General features: G+C 43.3%; 1 protein-coding gene across 9 annotated transcripts in view; it reads right to left on the bottom strand.

Moving 5' to 3' along the window:
• Positions 1 to 20,006, bottom strand: part of TBC1D5 (TBC1 domain family member 5) — a 544,621-nt gene that overhangs the window by 12,904 nt on the left and 511,711 nt on the right. For all 9 annotated transcript variants that reach the window (XM_040480107.1, XM_040480108.1, XM_040480109.1 and 6 more), the window contains one exon: positions 11,866 to 11,965. In XM_040480107.1, coding sequence (XP_040336041.1) covers positions 11,866 to 11,965 — 100 coding nt within the window. The remainder of the gene's footprint in view (positions 1 to 11,865; positions 11,966 to 20,006) is intronic.

Here is a 20,006-nt window from a genome sequence, read left to right as displayed (position 1 = left end):
TAAGCTCTGCACACTGAGCCACAGTGTGGGGCAGATGTCCCAGCTCCTGCTGTGTAAGCAGGGGCAGCAGGGGAATAACTCCGGGGCCCTGGGAGGAAGCTCAGCCAATGGATGCAGGGACATCTGGACATCTGGAAGAAGCACGGGAGGCTTCTTGGAGAGGAGGCCACTGGAGGCCGGATCAGGGGACCATGAAAAGAGGAAACGTGCAGAAAGCAAATGTGATGTATCCTGCTGCCCCAGCTCGATCTTCAGCTCCTGCCTGCCCCTTTGACGGTCTTCTGTGGAACATATCCTGAATCAAAAGGTTTGGCCAAAGTGCCCGGCTCCTGCCTCCAGTGTAATGTGGGGCCCATGGTCAGCGGCAACACAGCCGAAGGCCTTTAGGGTCACAGGCTACAGGCTAGCAGGGCAATCAGTCAATGGCTCCAGTGGGGACAGAGGCCGGTAACTATGCAGGAACCGATACCTCCTTAGAGGTGAGCAAAGACACAGAGGGCACCCAGAGATCCTTCCTCAAAGACCAAAGAGACACGTGAGCCATCCTAGAGCCCTGACATCATCCTGGCAGGGAGAAGAGACAAAGCGGAGACACTCTAACTGGGGGCATTTGTTCAGCTGAGATGGCTAACTTGTAAGAGACAAAGTTGCCTTTAAGTGGCAGACTTAAGCCTTGGACTCTGCCACTGGTGGGAATGGACCTCCAGAGTGAGGTTTCTGTACCGAGTTTAAATATATGATCTATCACCCCAGTACAGAAGTAGCGGTATCTACCTGACATCTTACAAAATCATACTGGCCATATTACCTGAAAATCTCAGGAAGCAAGTGCTCCCAATGTGCCCTCCTGGACGCCACAAACCCATAACATCTGAGTGGTGGTGGTGTTCGCAGTGGGCAGGCTGAAGAGGGGAGTGGCGGTGAAGGTGGAAGAGGAGAGGCCCCTTGTTTTTCATTGCAGGTCTAAGTGACAATGATGCCCCATGATCTAAAGGCCACTTTATCCCATGTGCTCTTGCTTGCTTAAAAGCATGAACAGCCAACAAGCCTAGGTGCCCCCTACGGTACCATCTCCTGGGTCTAGAGGTGGCAGAGCTGTGTGTGGGCCACCCCCCAGCCCCACCCTCTACTCCTTCCTCACCAAGATCCTCACCAGATCACACTCAGGGCAGCACCCTGTGCCCCTTCCCTCACAGCCGAGGTGGGTCATGTGACACAGCTTTGGCCAATGAGGTGTAAGTCCCCAGATGGAGCTTCTGGGAATCTCCTCATTGGGTCTGACTCAGTCTGTGGTTTTGGGCCTTTACTCTTCCCACTTTCCCTGCTGAAATGCTGGCAGGAGCTCCACAAGTCAGCTTGCAAGGACTGTGGGTGATGAACCAGAGGAAGTCTGGGGCCCTGGGCACATCACGGAGTTGCTACACCTGCTTGGACTGCCCACCTCTGGGCTTCTTTTAGTTATGAAAAAAATAGTAATAACCTCCTGATGTGTTTATTCTACTGCTTTTGGATTATGTTATTAGCAGCTCTATTAGTCTCAAGGTACTACAAACTGGGTGGTTTAAAACAACAGAGATTTGGGGCGCCTGGGTGGCTTAGTCGGTTGAGCATCCGACTTCGGCTCAGGTCATGATCTCACGGTCTGTGGGTTCGAACCCTGCTTCAGGCTCTCTGCTGAAACTCAGAGCCTGGAGCCTGCTTCAGATTCTGTGTCTCCCTCTCTCTCTGCCCCTCCCCCACTCTCTGTCTCTCAAAAATAAATAAATGTAAAAAAATTTTTTTTTAACAACAAATTTATTCTCAGTTCTGAAAGCTGTAAGTCTGGGGTCAAGGTGTCGGCAGGGCCGTGTCCCCTGGAAGTTCTAGGGAAGCACTCTTCTTTGCCTCTAGAGGTTGTTGACAATCCTTGGCATCCCTTGGCTTTGTCTCCATCATTACATGGCATTCTCTCTCTATGTTTGTGTTCAAAATCCCCTCTTTTAATAAGGACACCAGTCACTGGATTCATCAAGTCTTACCTCATGTCAACGTAATTATATCTTGTAAAGACCCTATTTACCAAAAGGTCACATTCACAAGTTCCAGACGGACATGGAATGGGGAGGAAACACTATCCGACCTGGTATGGCAGCTAAACTCTTCCCTGTTACACAGAATATAAGCCGTCCAGTTCCTTTACTGAAAGGGGGTCGAGACAGCCCCACCAATCCTCTCCTGCACGCAGAGTACAACTTCAAGTTCCAGGCTGGCTCTGGCCTGCTGTGCAGTGAGGCGAGCCAAGGGCACTCCCAGGGTGGGAGAAGAGCCCAGAGCCTTACTATCTTCAGCAGCATACCCTTTCCCAGAAACTTTTCAGCCTTATTTTTTTGGACAGGATCAAAGATCACCTTTTAGAATCTGATGAAAACCAAAACCTTCTGCCCTGAAAACCCACACATGTATATAATGTTCATTTAATTTTAAGGATTAACCTCTGCTATAAAACCTCACTATAATTTAATTTTTTCATTTAATTTTCATGATAAGCCTCTGCTGTAAAACCTCACTAGTCTCACTTTAAGGAATCCAGGGCACAGACATCCAAATTAAAACAAAGGGCACCTCTGGAGACTTAAAATTTTTGAATGCAGGAATTTTGACTTTACTAACAACAAAGTACCGGCCATGTCAATCCTTTGCCGCATTAGTTCAACTATACATTGATTTAAGGTAGCATTTATGACCATTCTATTAATATACAACTTCTCAGTAACAAATCTGCTTTCAGTTGCATCTACATGCAAAAATGGAAAAACATAATGATGTTTTCCTCATGCTTTAAAATAGTAAAATAGTAATGCAGTAATAGTAAAATAGTAAAATAGTAACGCACATTTTTCCTTATAGCAAGAGGCAGAATAAGTGATGAGATAAAGTCTCTTTCTTTTTGTTTCTGTGTAGAAGGAAGTTTATGTTCTTTGCAATCTCCTTCTACTTAAGTTTTATAAAGTATAAATGCTGGAGCACTGAAACTAAAGGGGGAAAATCTCACATAACTACTTCTGTGAAAATTACCCAAAAATCTCATCAACGTAAGAGTTCCACGGTGACTCCACTGTATCTAAAGAGATGTCAACGTCACGGAAATAGATCTCTGACTGTAACAGGAGTGGAAGCGGCACACAAACTACTTTTTCAATTTCTTAAAAACCCTTTGTCTTCACTGCTAGAATAAACGTGTTTTCATTTGAACGCTGGGACAAAAGGTAACGTAAGCTCATTAAGAAGGGGAGTGGAAAGGGGACAAAACAGAACTAATATCTATCTACAGTGGAGGTGGAACTTAGCTTCCTTATGCCGGAGGGTAATACCAGAACTTTTCTCAAAGGATTACGATGAAGAGTAAATACATTAGCACAGTATGTTGCCCACCGTAGAAGCTCAGGACAGTGTTCCTTTCATTTCGACATGGCCACGTTACCTCATCTGACTATCCCAACAACCATTCTAGATGAGGACTGTCATCCTATTACAGAAAAGGGAGCCAAGCTTAGCAATCCCCGGTCCATTATCTGAGGTCTCATGACAGGGAAGTGTACAGCAAGGACTAGATTCTACGTCATCTGGACTCCTCAGCTCCCCCACACTTCCATACACGGCACTGATGGAAGGGCCAGAGAGAGATATGAAGAGGCATAGGATGGGGTCTTGCCACTGACTTGATTGCCTTCTGATGTCAGTGCCCTTTATTTGGCGGTGGAACTGACCTAAGTGAGGTCAGCCGGCAGGACAGGAAGTCACCTACATGCAAAACAGACTGCTGTATCATTTCTGTCAGAACTTTCTGGAGCACTGGTCCTAGCATTAAACACCTTGAACTTTGATGACCTTAGGCAGAGATCTGTGTAAATCCATTGGTAATGGGGGCAATACGTATCTCAGAGGGTTGCTGGACAGATTAGTTACATGGGATCACCAAAATGGTCCACTTCAAACACATTGGTCACTATTACTATTATTGGTTAGTATGTTTCCCTTTTCCATTACCTTAAATGCCCATATTAGTGGATTCTGTTCTTTGTGGTTCTCTCATCTCTGATAGAGATTTAGCTACCTTGACCTCAGACAATCTCATATAAAGGACTGTCCAGACTCTAGGAAATATGCAGGCTGTTACAAAATAGAGGGGTCACATGTAGGGTTGATCTAGGGTCACATGTGTGCTCAGAGTGGTAGTGGTTTAAGAGGTGGTGATGGGTCAAGGAGGGGGGCAGACCTGTAATTTGTCACTACTGGGTTTGGCTGCACTGCTGACAAATGACAGAGTGTGTGCCATGGGTGTCCACATCTTGGGAGAAGGTGGGTTTAGTAGAAGACTACAGGTGTCATATTCATCCTTTAACAGATCATTTGCATTTGCATGTCTCTGCAAATGCCATTCCCCTTCTAGAAAACCCTCCTAGTCTCCTTACAACAACACACCTTACTTTTTCTTCAAAGTCCACCTTAAAACTGTGTTTAAGCATTGGCTGCCTATTAACAGTCTTCCCTCTGCAAGCATCCAGTTGTTAGACTCTCCCTTGCTTCATCTTTTACTCTTGGAACTGTAATCTTAAACTAGGCTCAGAGGCTAAAAGTCTTCTGAAACTGCACAGTTCTATGTGGCGAATCCTGGATGCAAGGTCCTTTGGTTCCCAATATGGTAGTCTGTTCACCATATCTGTATTACTTTAGGACCCCATGGGTCCCTGCCCATGTTTGTGAAATCACTGGTGCTCTGGGAGGACCGTGGTTTCATGTGAAGCTGTGTGCCACTTTAGGTATTTCTAACGAGGTATATTCTCCTTGGCTTGCTCTCTCTCCCTACTTTGAAGCTTTACACACGTCTTCCACTGAGCGCCGAGCTCAATTAGAATACCACTCCTCCACTTCACCCTACCCCAATCTACTTCTCCCAGGACGTATTTTTACATCAGAAATCAGGTACTTCATAAATATTGGCTGAATGAACAATACAGGGCTTTCCTGCCAGCAAGCGAGCTGATTTTTATGTTCTGAGGAATAGACGTAGGTGAGATATTTCTCAGGTGAAGAATTAAGGGATACGAACATGATCAACCAGATCTCAGACTGAGAAATGGTAGGGGCAGATGAAGGGAAATAACTTTCACTGAGGATTTCTTAAGAGCTAAGTAAGGCACTTCATGCTCAATATTTTCTTAAGAAACAAAAGCAGACCGCACAGAAAATATAATCAAGGGTCCTATTTTGCATCGAGATGTCAGAATGAGTGAAGACCCTAAACTCAGCACTGGGAGAGGAGCATTTAGTTAGGAAAATCCAAGCGTAAGACTAGGCAAATATGTGTCCTGCATTTAACATTAGTTTTTGGTGACAATAAATAGTTCTCAAGTAAACAGAGTACTGGGCAGAGTTAGAAATCTTTACTCATCTCTACCACTTGGCATATTATTCTCTTAGGATTTACCACCCTGCCAGCCAGGGAATGTCATGGCAGTAGGACTCCTCACAGCAAAATCTATCATATTCATGATATGGGTCACCCCACATCTGAGGGTCAACCAGAAAAGACACTTTACATATATTTTTAAACTTAAAAGGTCTCTAAGCTCTAGTAATGGTTAGATGCCTTTTCCAGAAGACATGCTTCTAAAAATAAAAGCAGAAACACGGCCAGGACTAAAAGGAAATTTCCTTTACTAAAAGGAAATACCCTAGGGTTCTGTCATTGGACCCTCTCATTTGGAAGCAATGAGAGAGGAGGGCAGTTTGACCAAGATTGTCCTCAAATCACATCATTTAGTCAAATAAGATCCCGTGAACCAGGTTTAAGATGGAAATACTTTTTTTTGGTGAATTTGAGGCCATGAAAGTTTTCCTGACAGGAGGAAAGTCAGTAGTCAACGTTGAGTGCTACTACTCAGTAGGGATTTAAACATGGCCTAAGGCAATGAACATTAGCCTTCTTAACTTGGGTTTCACTTTCCCTGCTCACAAGCTCTATGCTTAGTGTGAGATGCTTATGGTGGCCACAGAGTCCTTGAGCTTTCAAGCAATCAGCAGCAAGCCTGTTTCCACAAGATAGGGTGGACAAGTCTTTTGCCTGTTGGGTCATTAGCTGGAGACGGCTGGGATTGGAGGACAGAGAGGCAGCCTGGTATGGAGGGCTGTGAATGGGCTATGCAGTCAGACAGTTTGAGAAAGATGAAGGATTTGGAAACTATATTTTTAAAAAGACAGAGAAGGAAAGATATTCAGTGTGGGTTCCTCCTGTGGAAAAACACATGGGAAAATGGGAGGCAGCCAGCAAGTGGAAAGCAAAATGATGGAAGATGGGACAGTCTATAGTGAAGCCATGGGATCAGAGTTGTGGGATCTTAGCCTGGGAAAGGGTAAGACAGTGTATAGTTTGCAGAGTTTTTCTAAATAGGCACAGGGCTGGTACAAGTTAGATTTTGACCAACTGTTCCAAGTCTTGTGATAATAAAATTGGAGTGGGGGGTGTGGGGGGTGGGTGGGAAGAGCCTTTCACTACTAGAGTAGAACAAGTTCAAAGAGGCTAAAAAGAGAACTGAATTTCACATGATTGAAAGCTACAAGAGAATACCAGGGGAGGCTGTGTGCTGTCTGCCCACAGAATTTAGCTGTACATGTGCCTGAAGGGTGGAGTTATGAATACATCAATAGGATTATGAATATATTAATTTAATTCTGCCCACATAATGTTAAGTTCTTTTGCTCTTTGCTACCTGAAGACTTTCATGGGCCAATAACATCCGGTCATCTGGGGGCTGTTAGAAATGCTGAACCTCAGGTCCCATATCAGACCTACTGAATAAGAATCTGTCTTTTTAACAAGATTCTCAAGGGAAGGTATCTTCTCCTTCTACAGAGGACTATGCTGCCCACAATTAAATGCAGCATTTAAAATTCTTAAAATAGTAATGAAAACTTTTATCACAGTGTGATTGACAGAGAGGAAGCTGTCTGGTGATCACATTTTCCTTCCCTGTTTTTTTCAAATGTGATTAGTTAACTGCCTTATTGAACATTTCCACAGACGTCCATTGAAAGTTGTTTTTATAAACATGAGAAAATGAGATTTATAAAGTTCTTGCAGAAGCAAATAAACTGATTTTCAAAACTGGCCTCCTCTTACAGCTAATTCTTACATAAATATTATGACAAGTGCAAAATCGGTAATGATGCGTGCAATGAAACAGCAGAAGATCTGAAATCCAACTACCGATTCAAGTGTTGGCTTTAGTCAAAGCGTCAGTAAAAGAGAAGCCAGGGACTGAAATTGGGTCTAGACTCATGGCGTGTGTGCCACAAGCCAGCTGTGTGCCTCTCATCCTTCCTGGACCTTGCTTTCCTCATCTTCGCAATGAAGAACTGCTGAGTTGGCTTTTAAAGCTTCCACCTGTTCAACATTCTAAGCTCCTAGGAGCTACAGCACTCTGGGAAACCCAACTTCCCTTAATTCACTGCATTTAACCCTGCCATTGTTTACATGAGCCACCAATGAAAGGGCAAGCCGCTGGAAACCACTTCTAAATACCGAACAGAGACTGGAAATACCTCCCCCGGGAGTGGGCAGGTGGGGCCTTTAGGGCCAGCAGGGTGAACAGCTCACACTCCCTGTAAACAGCTGGCAGCTCAGCCCAGCTGCTCACAGAACAGAGAAGCGTGGGCCGCTCACCCACGTGCAATTATGAGTAAAATACGGCAAACCTAAAAATAGCCTGAGCTCAACCACCTGAGGTTAATACTGTCAATGGCCTTTGACTCAACTGTCAGGGTGACGGGAAGGGGAGTAACTATAGCAACAGAAAAATGAACACGTACAACAAGCCTTCTGAAGTTGACAGGAAAGTTTAGATTTAATAAATGCATGCATTTTCAATTCCTGTCTCTCAGTGTTTGGATTCACGTGCTTCAACTATGTGGAAGTAATAAAATTTTGGTAGAGTTTTGATAAAACAAATATTTCTTTAGTTTTGGGTTCCAGGCCCATAAGGAAGTAACTGCTAAGCTGTCAATGTTATTACCTCTCTAATTAAAGGACCATTTGAACAAGTGCCTTTATATAATTTTTAACTGAGATGTTTTTCTCTATATTTGTTCTGTCAGTTATAAAAACAGCCTTGAACTGTACTTGACGTTTTAAAATTACTGAAATGATGAAAGCGCAGGGTGATATGGAATTCTATTGAAATGAAAGGAACTTGGTGAAAACAATTAACGTTAGGAAAGGATACAGAATATACCTCCTAGAATAGTTTCTGATGCAGTTCTCAGAGCTGCCTTGGTAGCCTGTGGCCCAGTGCATAATGGAGGCCCAGCCGCTCAGGTCAAGGACTCTGCATCATTAAAGTTCTTCTTGCCCAAAGAGCTCACACACCTAACCCAAGGACCGGCGTATCCCAATTCCAGCATCTTTCTGCATCACTGACAAGGGAATATTTAGTTAGGGGTTGGGAAATGTGGTATTGGTCCTAGTTCGGCCACTAACTAGTTGTAGGGGCCTGCACATGTCAGTACTCAGCACTCTGGTCACAGACTCGATGATCTTCCCTGAGAAGGGACAGTTAAGAGTTAATGAGGCAGAGGAGAGAATATGTGTTGAAGATCCGACTTTGGGCCATGCCCTGTGCTGGGGTTAAAAGCACATTAGTCTTGGCAACAAACTGGCAAGGTAGATATTTGCATCTCCATTTTCTATATGAAGACACTATCAGAAGCAGGCTGCGCTAAGAAGGGACCGAGTCTGACCTCAACCCTGTGTCTGCCGCCACACGGGGCTCTCTCCTCAAACACCACGCCAGCCACTCTCAGAAAGGGGCTCTTGCCTGGAGCGTGAAGACGAAGTCCCAGGTGCTAGCTGCACTTCAGCCACCTACAGATTTTCAGTGACCACCTTGCATCTTCCAAGCATAAAAACTAGGTCTCCCAGAAAGTCATCCTACAATCATCCTTTCAGCCAGGCCATGACTGTTAATGGTTATTTTTGCATCAAATATATACTGTTGTGCTACCTATCTTTTCCTTTAATAATATAGCATGAACATCTCCTTGTTAATAAGAAAGTACTTTAATATTCGATAAGATGGCATTATACTAAGTTATAATCAGTCACTTACTAATGGGTTTTTCAGTGGTTCCGATTTTGTACTACTTTAATAATTGGGAAAAACAGAAAACATCATATGGAAAAAATACTAGGGTGCTGAAGTAATTTTTAAAAGAAGTCCAATAAGTCAAAGAGCCAATCAAGAGTTTCCCTTAATTAATCTTTGTGTTTTCCTCTAATTTTTGCTTAGAATCAAAATTGCCTACAACATAGGCATACCCTTTAATAAATAAATCACTGTTATAATAGGCAGGTGGACAGAAATGCATCTGTGGGCCCTGGGGCCAGGAATTCTTTGTAGCATCCTTCAAGCCTATTTAAAACATTTTTTAAAATGTTTACTTATTTTTGAGGTGGGGAGGAGGGGCAGAGAGAGAGAGGGAGACAAAGAATCTGAAGCAGGCTCCAGGCTCTGAGCTGTCAGCACAGAGCCTGACTTGGGGCTCAAACTCATGAACCGTGAGATCATCACCTGAGCTGAAGTCAGACGCTTAACTGGCTGAGCCACCCAGGCACCCCCCCCCACCCCTTCAAGCCCATTTTATAAAGTGTCCTGCTATTTATATGGAGAAAAGAAGCTGACAACTGTATGAGGGGATTCTGGCTGAAAGTGAAACGTACACACAGAAACGAATTTAGTTTGGTGGTTAGTTGAAAATTCACATCTGGTATGGGCTTTTCTTTAATTAAAGTGCTCCCCCCTCCCATGCAGTGAGAAAATACTCTTACAGAGCTGACTGAAAGACCAAAATCAGAGCGAAAGCTCTTTAAAAATTCTTAGGCTTAAGTAAAGCTGCTTGAAAAGCTGCTATGTGGACCAAACAACCTAGAGATTTCCTAACAGGATTTTCTAGAGTTCCAGTACATCTTTCTCTCAGTCACTTCTTTGTTCTCCTACTTTGGTCAAAACCAAAATCAAGCACTACAAAGGTCACCCACACGGCCAGAGAAACAAACATACACAAACACACATGCCCCCCTCCCCCCAACTCCCCACACACTTGCTTTAAAATTAAAAATTATATTTAAATAAACTAAAATTAGTTATATAATATATATTATTTATATATAAACTGTATCTCTCTTAATGACTTCTTTTTGATGCATTTATAGTGGGATGCTATGAGATTCACATAAACTTAGTTCTATATGCATTTTTAAAGATGATCATCATGAAGCATATAAATAAATCGTTTCGACAGGGGTGGACCAGATGTGACAAGGGTAACATTTCTTACTGTGATCAGGGGTACTACCCTTTTGATCACCTGCCAGGGTTTCCCCTGTTGTTTCTCCCTCTTGAGCTCTTTCTCTAAAGGAGAAGAGTGGTCGAGAGAGGAGAAATAAGGCTGATGATGGAACAGGGCCCAGCCAGCTGCCTCGTAAGACACTGGTGGACAACCAGCCACTGAGGTCAAGCACCTCTCCAAATCTGTAAGGGAACATTACTTGCTAGAGGCCAGTACGGTTTAGGCTACACCTAAATGACAGCTGTTTGGGCCACATGCAAGTGAACTCATGAATAGGCTGAGGAGTCAATGGAGCCCAAGGTAAAGTCCACCTTCAGGGAAGGCTCCAGGGATGGCCCACTCCTAGGACCTCTGCCTTGGTGGATTCTCTTTGATTTCCCCTCACAACTGGATGCATCCTGATACCTTATAGTAATTGGTATTGTCATTTGTCCACACTTACACAGCAGCATATTGGCTACGTCTATCAGAGTATAAGTCTTATTTTCCTAATTTGTTCCCAAACTACAGATGCTAGACACTGGAGAAAGAAGATAACGGACAGAAAAAGGATGTCTGTAAGAGAACTGAAAACCAGTAATAGTATGCATTATGAAGTTTCGCAAGCAGCACAGTTACTGAAGCAAAACATATGTGATTCCACCAGAGACCATTTCTATTACAAAATACAGAACTTTTACAAATGTAGAGAGTAATGCCTGAAGACTTTCTAATGTGACATATGTAGGACTCACACATAAACTGAACTTCAAACTAGGACATTTCTTAGAATATAAGCACAGTCAGAAGTAAGAAAAGGTCATGTGGTCCTGACGTGCATTTCAGGCTGGTGGTTAAAAACATGTATTTAAGGGGTGCCTGGGTGGCTCAGTCGGTTAAGCATCTGACTTTGGTTCAGGTCATGATCTTGCGATCCGTGAGTTCGAGTCCCACGTCGGACTCTGTGCTGACAGCTTGGAGCCTGGAGCCTACTTCAAATACTCTGTCTCCCTCTCTCTCTGCTCCTCTCCCACTCCCACTCTGTCTCTGTCTCTCTCTCTCAAAAATAAATAAACATTAAAAAAAAGCCTATGTATTTAAAAAATAAAGCACTGTCAAAATAATAATCACAATAGTAATTACAGATAGGTTGGCACAACAGTAGAGCTGACCATTTGACCTTGAAAGGTCAACATTTCATTTTGGTTTGATGTAGACAAATATTTATAAAGGGCAGTGTAGCAGTTAAGAATTGAAATCTATAGTCAAACTGCTTGATTTTGAATTTCTACTCCACTTACTAGTACTATGATCCTGGGAAATTTTATTAATCTTTCTGGGCTTCAGTCTCCTCACTTGTACAATGGTGACAGTAACAGTAGCTCTCCCACAGTGCTGCTGTGAGAATTAATGAGATAATTCACATGAAAAGCTCAACACAGGGCCAAGTGGATACTGTTGTTATGACCATCATCACTCCCGGGGACAAAGCAGCTCACTCACCAAGATGGGTGTCCATCACCTTCGCACAGTATTTGCACATGGCATCCAGGTCATTTAATTGTCCTTGAAGGAAGGAAATCTGGGCTTCTAATTCTTCTTCCTAAAATGAAAGGGGTAAAGATATGGAAAATTTTTAAAATTTAGTAAAATCCCCACAGTTTTCCAAGTGATTTGGATGATTTTATCGAGGCACAAAATAAGAGAAATGGTACAGTGTTAAAAAATAAAACTGGACTTCGGGGCTCCTGGGTGGCTCAGTCAGTTAAGCGACCGACTTCTGCTCCGGTCGTGATCTCGGCGGTTTGTGAGTTTGAGCCCCGCGTCGGGCTCTGTGCTGACAGCTCAGATTCTGCTTCAGATTCTGTGTCTCCTCTCTCTGCCCCTCCCCTGCTCACGTTCTGTCTCTCTCTCAATAACAAATAAACGTTAAAAAACAAAACAAAACAAAACAAAACAAAACTGGACTTCTTCCAACTGAATGCTAGCTTTGTGCCATGTGTAAATGTTTACCCATACAACCTGGTATAAAAAAAGTACAGACAATATCTTCAATATCCGAGCCACACGAATGGGGAGAAAAAAATGTGTTTCAGTGGACCCTACTCCCTAGGCAGCTGGGTACAAAAATATCACATTTCCTCACATACATTTGGGGAACCAGAGACAATGATAATCTCTTTAAATGTGAGATTTCCCAAAGCACTTGGAAATGTTTTGCCCCTACAGTCCATAAATAGCTGCTCTTACATTTCCTCTTTTGATATGACACTAGAGAATTTTATTTATTTGATTGTTTCTAGGAAAATATACTCTAGGTTGAATAATTATCTAAACTGTAAAAGACAATCTAACTGTAACAAAAAAAAACAACAAAAAAACCTCTGTTTTTGTTAAGGAAAAAAACATACATGCAAAAAAATTTCCCAAGGAAATTTAGAAGATTAAGAGAATTTTTCTCAGAGTAAGAGAATACAGGCATACCCTAGAGATATTGTGGGGTTGGTTCCAGAGCACTGCAATAAAGAGAATATCACAATAAAGTAAATGAAATGAATTTTTTGGTTTCCCAGTTGCATATAAAAGTTGTGTTTATATAAATGTAAAAAAAAGTTATGTTTACACTATATTGTAGTCTATTAAGTGTGCAACAGCATTATGTCTAAAAAAGCAACATATATACCTTAATTTAAAGCCTGGCTAGCTCAGTTGGTTGAGCATGCGACTCTTGATCTCAGGGTTGTAAGCTCGAGCCCCATGTCAGGTGTCGAGGTTACTTAAAAATAAAATAAAATAAATACTCTGTTGCTAAAAATGCTGGCCATTGCTGGTCTAGACCCTTGCCGTCATGCTGATGACTGCTAACTGAGCAGGGTGGTGGTTACTGAAGGCTGAGGTGACTATGACAATTTCTTAATATACCAATGAAGCCTATCAACGGACTCTTCCTTTCATGAACAATTTCCCTGCAGCATGTGATGCTGTTTGATAGCACTTTACCCACAGAACTTCTTTCAAAATTGGAGTCAATCCTCTCAAACCCTGCTGCTGCTTTATCAACTAAGTTTATGTGGTATTCTAAATCCTTCGTTGCCATTTCTACAATCTTCACAGCATCTGCACCAGGAGAAGATTCCATCTCAAGAAACCACCTTCTTTGCTTATCCATAAGAAGCAGGTCTTCATCCGTTAGTTTTATCAGGAGATTGTAGCCATTCAGTCACAGCTTCAGGCTGACTTCTCATTCTAGTTCTCTTGCTGTCTTCGCCACATCTGCAGTGACTTCGCCCACTGAAGTCTTCAATCTCCCAAAGTCATCCATAAGTGCTAGAATCTACTTCTTCCAAACTCCTGTTACTGTTGATCTTTTGACCTCTTCCTAGGCATCTTTAATGTTCTTAATGGCATCTAGAATGGTGAATCCTTTCCAGAAGGTTTTCAGTTTATTTAGCCCAGATCCATCAGAAGAATCACCATCTATGGCAGCTAGAGCTTTAGAAAATGTATTTCTTAAACAATAAGACCTAAAAATCAAAATGGCTCCTTGATCCATGGACTAGAGAATGAATGCTGTGTTAGTAAGCAGGAAAACATTAATCTTGTTGTATACCCCCATCAGAGCTCTCGGGTGACCAGGTGCATTGTCAATGAGCAGTAATATTTTGAAATGAATCTTTTTTCTGAGCAAGAGGTCTCAGCAGTGGGCTTAAAATATTCAGTAAACCATGTTATAAATAGACGCACTGTCACTCAGGCTTTGTTGTCCCATTTATTGACCACAGGCAGAGTAGAACTAGCATATAACTTAGGGGCCCTAGGATTTTTAGAATGGTCAGTGAGCACTGGTTTCAACTTAAAGTCACCGGCTGTGTTAGCCCCTAACGAGAGAGTCAGCCTGTTCTTTGAAGCTCTGGAACCAGGTACTGATTTCTTCTCTCTAGTTATGAAAGTCCTAGCTGGCCTCTTCTTCCAATAGAAGGTTGGTTTACCTCATACTTTTATGTTATGGAGACGGCTTCTTTTCCTAGACCTCATGAACCAATCTCTGCTGGCTTCCAGCTTTTCCTCTGCAGCTTCCTCCCTCTCTCAGCCCTCGTAGAATTGAAGAGAGTCTGGGCCTTGCTCTGAATTTGACTTTGGCTTATGGGGATGTTGTGGCTGGTTGAGCTTCTATCCAGACTACTCAAACTTTTCCCATATCGGCAGTAGGCTGTTTCTCTTTCTTTTCATCCATGCGCTCACTGGAGCAGAACTTCTAATTTCCTTCAAGAGCTTTTCCTTTGCATTCACAGTCACAGCTTGGCTACCGGGGCAGCGCAAGAGGTCTTTCAGCCTATCTCAGCTTTCAACATTCCTCCCTCACTAAGCCTAATTTCAACACTGTTGTGTCTCAGGGAATAGAGGGGCCCAAGGAAGGGGAGAGGGATGGGGGAATGGTCAGTCAGTGGAGCAGACAGAACACATACAACATTTATTAAGTTCACTGTCGTATGTGGGTGTGGGTTGTGGCACCCCAAAACATTTACAACAGTAACACCAAAGGTCACAGATCACCAAACAAACACATTAAAAATGAATGAGTTTGAATGAAATACTGCAAGTATTACCAATATGTGACACAGAGACACGAAGTGAACAAAAGCTGTTGGAAAAATGGTGCCATCTGATTTGCTTGACGCAGGGTAGCCCCAACCTTCAATTTGTAAAACAATGTAATATCTGCAAAGCGCAATAAAACGAAGTATGCCTGTAATCCTCATTATGTAGGATATTCCTAACCAAGTTAGTTAGCATACAAGGGATGTTGCCAGAGGTAGAATAGGCTAGAAAATTGATTTTCCGGTCTTAGATGCTTGTTCTTTCATATACGAATCTTCTGTACTGTTAAAAAGAAAGCTTAATGAGACACGCTTTTTCTTAGCAACTGAGTATAATTTGACTTATAGATGGAAATTAACGGTTGAAAAGGTTACTTGTAGGTGTATTACATTTTAGCAATACACAATGCAGCACTGAAAAGTACTGTTTTTAACTGCTATGTAGAGAATGGGCCTTAGAAATAGGCACTTAAAAGCCTGACACAGAAAACAGACATAGCAGTAGCTGTAAAACCAAATTACTGTAAAATGCAGCACCGTCTCCTCTGATGCGCAAAAGACGACCAGAAGAAACTCAGCCAAGTAATGATTGGAGGGCCATGTGGGTAGGTGGGTGCCACCTTCTTAACTCTATGCTAGGCTTGAAGATGGAAAAGGATGCGGTGTTTCAGGACATTTCTCTTCTCCCTTTTCTCTTTTGTTTCTGCCCAGGCTTGAGTTTCTCCATCCTGTCCGGCACTAGAAATTAGGGAGAGAAGGCTATGTCTGCTGGTTAACTACGGTTATGGTTAGTCTCCAAGATGGCCGCCATCAATTCCTTCCCTCCCTTGGTGTACATGCGGTGCCACTCAGCAAGTGGTAGTATTTATTTCCCAGATAGATACTTGTGACCTGCCTTGACCCAGAGAATGCAGTAAAAGTTGCACTGTGCCAGTTTTGGGCTAGTGTAAGAGGCCTGCCAGCTTCTGCTGACTTCTGCTTTCACTAGAGGAAGACAGCTACCAAGATGTCAAGAAGTTCAGGCTAGAATCCTGAAAGAGAGGAGAGAAAATATGGAGAGAAAGAGGCCAGTGGAGAAGTACTGAGGTTCTAGACATGTACATGACATCTTCCGGGACCTTTCAGCCCAATCCATCTGACACCAGCTAAGTGAGTGACTCAATCAACATCACATGGAGAAGAACAGCCCGACTAAATGCCTGACCCAGAAACCTATGAGAAATAGCAGCGTTGCTGTTTAAAGGAGTGGAATTTTGGATGGGGTGTTACACAGCAACAGATAACTGGAACAGAGGTAGAAGGGGCAGAATACCAGGCTGCTATTACGGCATGAGGAAATCTGAGTTCTGTTTCTGGTCCTGCCATTAACTAGTTGTGTAACCCTAAGTAATCCTCGCCCAATCTGGGCTTAAATTCAGCACTCCTTGGAGAGGGTGTAAGTCAGACACTTTGCTTCCATGGAGATTACAATCGCATAATTAGAATAAGAGTATTGTGTAATTTACCAGAGTATGAGGTAGAGTACATGCAAGTCTTATGATGAAATAAGAATAGTTGCTCTGGAAATCCTGGTCCCTGCCTCCTACCACCTCCACTGAAGTCACTTTTTCAATAGGTTACAGACACAAACCCAGCTGGATGAGCTCAGAACGGTACCGAGGCCAGAGCCTGGCAGGCTTTTAAAAGAAGGGGGGCCCAGCAATGGCTTCAGTTTCTTCTTGCGTGCGGCCACCAACTGGGGTGCTGTCAGCCCAGAGAGGACAAAGGACACCAGGAATGTACTGCCTCCTGGCTTAAAAAGTCTTCTCTATTTATCTTATGTATTAGTTTTAATTTGGAGTTAGCAATCACTTCCTTTAAGATATAAAAGCCCTTGGGAACTTTAATCTTCAGTAGCCACTCCCATCTAAATAGATTTGTTTTAGTTCATTTGTTTGCTTTTTAAAAGCTGGGAAGGAAGAAGATCTCGAGAGGAGACACTTGAGGAGAGAGGTCTCGTGTGCTGGTGGTGGAGGCGCTGGACAGCTGGAGGAAACATGCGGCTCAGAGGGTCTCTTCCTTAAACACTTTAGTGTGCTAGCTGGAACACTGTAATAACAAAAACGTGAGCAGACTGGTGCCCTCTAAGTTGTGCCGTGCACAATTTGCACCAGGGCACGGGGAAGCCCTGAGAAGCAGGCAGCACCCAGCACTTGCTGGGTGAGCTTGCACAAATTAGGAATACAGTTTTCCAAGTCTGCAATTGTGGTCTGGGCTCTGACAGCAAGTGAAGGTGAAGAGAGTTTTCTTGCCTAAGTCCCAAGTAAATATCAACACAAATGGAATCTACAATGTAGAAAATGACAACTTTCATTCATTTAAACCTTTTTTGTTTCCCAAAGGAAAGCCCACCAAAAAGCCCACGGTTGGGATAAGAGGAGGATTCTCTTTGGAACGGACTGAGGGGCCCAAGAACCTTCTCCATCTGGAAGTCTGAAAGCCAGTGTATTTCCCCTCTAGAGTTTTCTTAATCTTAAAACATTCCTGAACCCTTCAACTTTCTCAGACTGTAGAAACAGAAATGGAATCATTTGGAGGCAAAGGGTGGCTTGTCACTTATTCTTCACTCTATTATATAATTACAGGGAAAAGAAACAGCCAAGAGTCAAGCTTCTAAAATTGTGGGAATCAACTTTATACTTCTATCGTAGCTTCTTAAGCTTCATTCTGCTCCCAACTAACATGCTTTAAACACGGACAGCTTTAGGCATTTGTTTTCAGTAAACTGGCCCTCTGTAATCCAAAACAAATGCTCGGCCTGCATTGCCTTGAGGTTTTATGGAAACAAGCAGTCTGTGTAATCTTTATGTGTGAATAAGACGCCGAAGAGAAACCCCTATGATATTTACTCCGGCATCTATGTTCTGCCTCCCAGTATAGGGCAGAGTGCGGTAGAGGAGGCTAGAATTCTAGCACAGACACACCTGGGTTCCAGTCGTGTTTGTGCCGGTTACTAGCTGTATAATATTGGGTAAGTTCTTTAATTTCTTGTTCCCCTCACCCCCGCTGGCAGAACTGGTGGGAGAAGGAAATGAGAACACTGGGAGAGTGTCTGGAACAAGGCAGGTACTCAATAAAGGCAATTATTCTTTCTTTAAAAAATTTTGTTGACAGTCAGGTCAAAACAGTGAAAGGGAATTTAAGTACAGGGTTTTATGACCTGGTGCTGGCAAACGCTGGCTCGTAGTTTTAAAACTTTAGGCGGCTTGGCACAGAAAGACTTAGTACAGGCTAAAGAGACCATCACCGTCTTATTGGATGGCAATATTGACAGGTGAGGGAAGAAACTGATGGAGCTTTACGAAATAGGGCCACACGTAGGCTGCTGTGTGCAACACATCACCAACCGTACGTGGCGGCCCCACAGGGAAGGACCAGAGAATGAGGGCCACTCCACCTAAAGAGAAAAACAGCTAGTATCTAACCCTCTTATAGCAATTACAATTTGCCAGCCACTGAGCTTTACATGCATGAACTCATGTTAATTCTCACAACAAAACCTTGAGGTAGATTCTCTCATTATCTCCTGCATGAAACATGGTCTACTCCTCTGTAAGCCACATTTTCTGGAAGTGTGTGCCAAGGTGTAGACAGCTATTTGAGAACCTAAGTCACATGACCCTCACTCCCATTTCTTCCCTGCGTACACGTCCTTTCTTAGGATTCGTTACTACGGTCCTTCCAATGAATAACCTCACACTCAGTTTCCTTTAAGAGAGATTCAACAATTACAATGTGAAGTCCTGACCCCAAATTACTTACTAAATCATTTTCCTTCAAAAATACTGAGGTACGATCGGTTGTGTTCTGTTTTCATTGTTGTTTTGACGGTCTCTGAAGACATGTTTTGTTTTGTTTTTAATTTGCTTTTTAAAAAGCAGAATTTCCACCATTCTTCATCCCCGAATAGCTGATGTATCATTATACTTCTACAAATTCAAATATTATACAATGATTTAAACTGGTTAATAATATGTGGATCTTATGTGTCAGTTTTGTACAATGATGCCGTATCTTTCTGTTATTTCTTGGTTAATAGGATAAGCTTGTGTAGTTTATTATTTATTCACTTATTCATTGACGTAGTCAGCAACATACTTGTTTGTACTGTTAGGAAATACAAGAATGAATGAGACACGGGTTCAGACCTCTACAGGTTCAGAGGGAGGCAAGGAAGGAATCAGGCGAGTTCTGTAGAAGATAGGAAAGATGAGGCTTCACAACTCCGCGGGGAGCACATGACTTCTAAGTCAGAGGTCGAAACGAAAGCAGAGTTTCCGGAAGAGGCGGCAATTTGGTGGGTCTTAAGGAAGAAGACTTTGGTGGGACCTGGCTCAGAAGAAATGATGAAGAAAGGTGTTTTAGGAGCCAGGGACCCAGTAAACAAAAGAATGGGGTCAGAAGTGTGGGACCCGGGCAAAGAACCCGGCCACTGAGTTGAGCCCGAGTGTGGAGAATAGCACAGGGTCGGCAGAACAGCTGTTCTGAGGGTCGGCAGAACAGCTCCCTTCATCTCCCATTCATCTCTATTATATTTTGACTTCAGACGATAATGTTTGATTTCAAGGGCCGCGGTCTGACGTGCAGACTGCCGCGGCAACTGCCTGACACGCATCATGTGCATGACGATGAGAACAGGCTGCAGCAGGGTCGCTGCCCATGGACTAGTTAAAACCACAGAGCCCCTGGTTTGGGAGAAAAGTGGGGCAGCACGAGCACTGGCGTGGAGTTCTCTTGGCTTCCAAGAGGGCGCCCTCGGATAGAAAGAGAAGCAGGCAAGAGAACCGACACCAACTGCAGGCTGCGGGAACAGGCTAAATATAGCAACCAGAAGCCAGGAAAGACGCCCAGGCTTTCTGGAGCAGATGGGTGAACAAGAAGTGGGAAGTGCAGGAAGCGGAAAGTCTCGAGGAGAAAAAGTGGGAAGGCCGCGGATGTTCTGAGGAAGCTGTGGTGTACACAAGGGCAAAATACACACACGGTGTGGAGCAAATCCAAGCCAGAGCA

The sequence above is a fragment of the Herpailurus yagouaroundi genome, unplaced genomic scaffold (assembly GCF_014898765.1).
Source record: "Herpailurus yagouaroundi ecotype Mexico unplaced genomic scaffold, PumYag 159, whole genome shotgun sequence".
Taxonomy (NCBI): Eukaryota; Metazoa; Chordata; class Mammalia; order Carnivora; family Felidae; genus Herpailurus; species Herpailurus yagouaroundi.
Note: the sequence above shows the minus strand (reverse complement) of the source record. Positions and strands in the feature narration are given on the sequence as shown.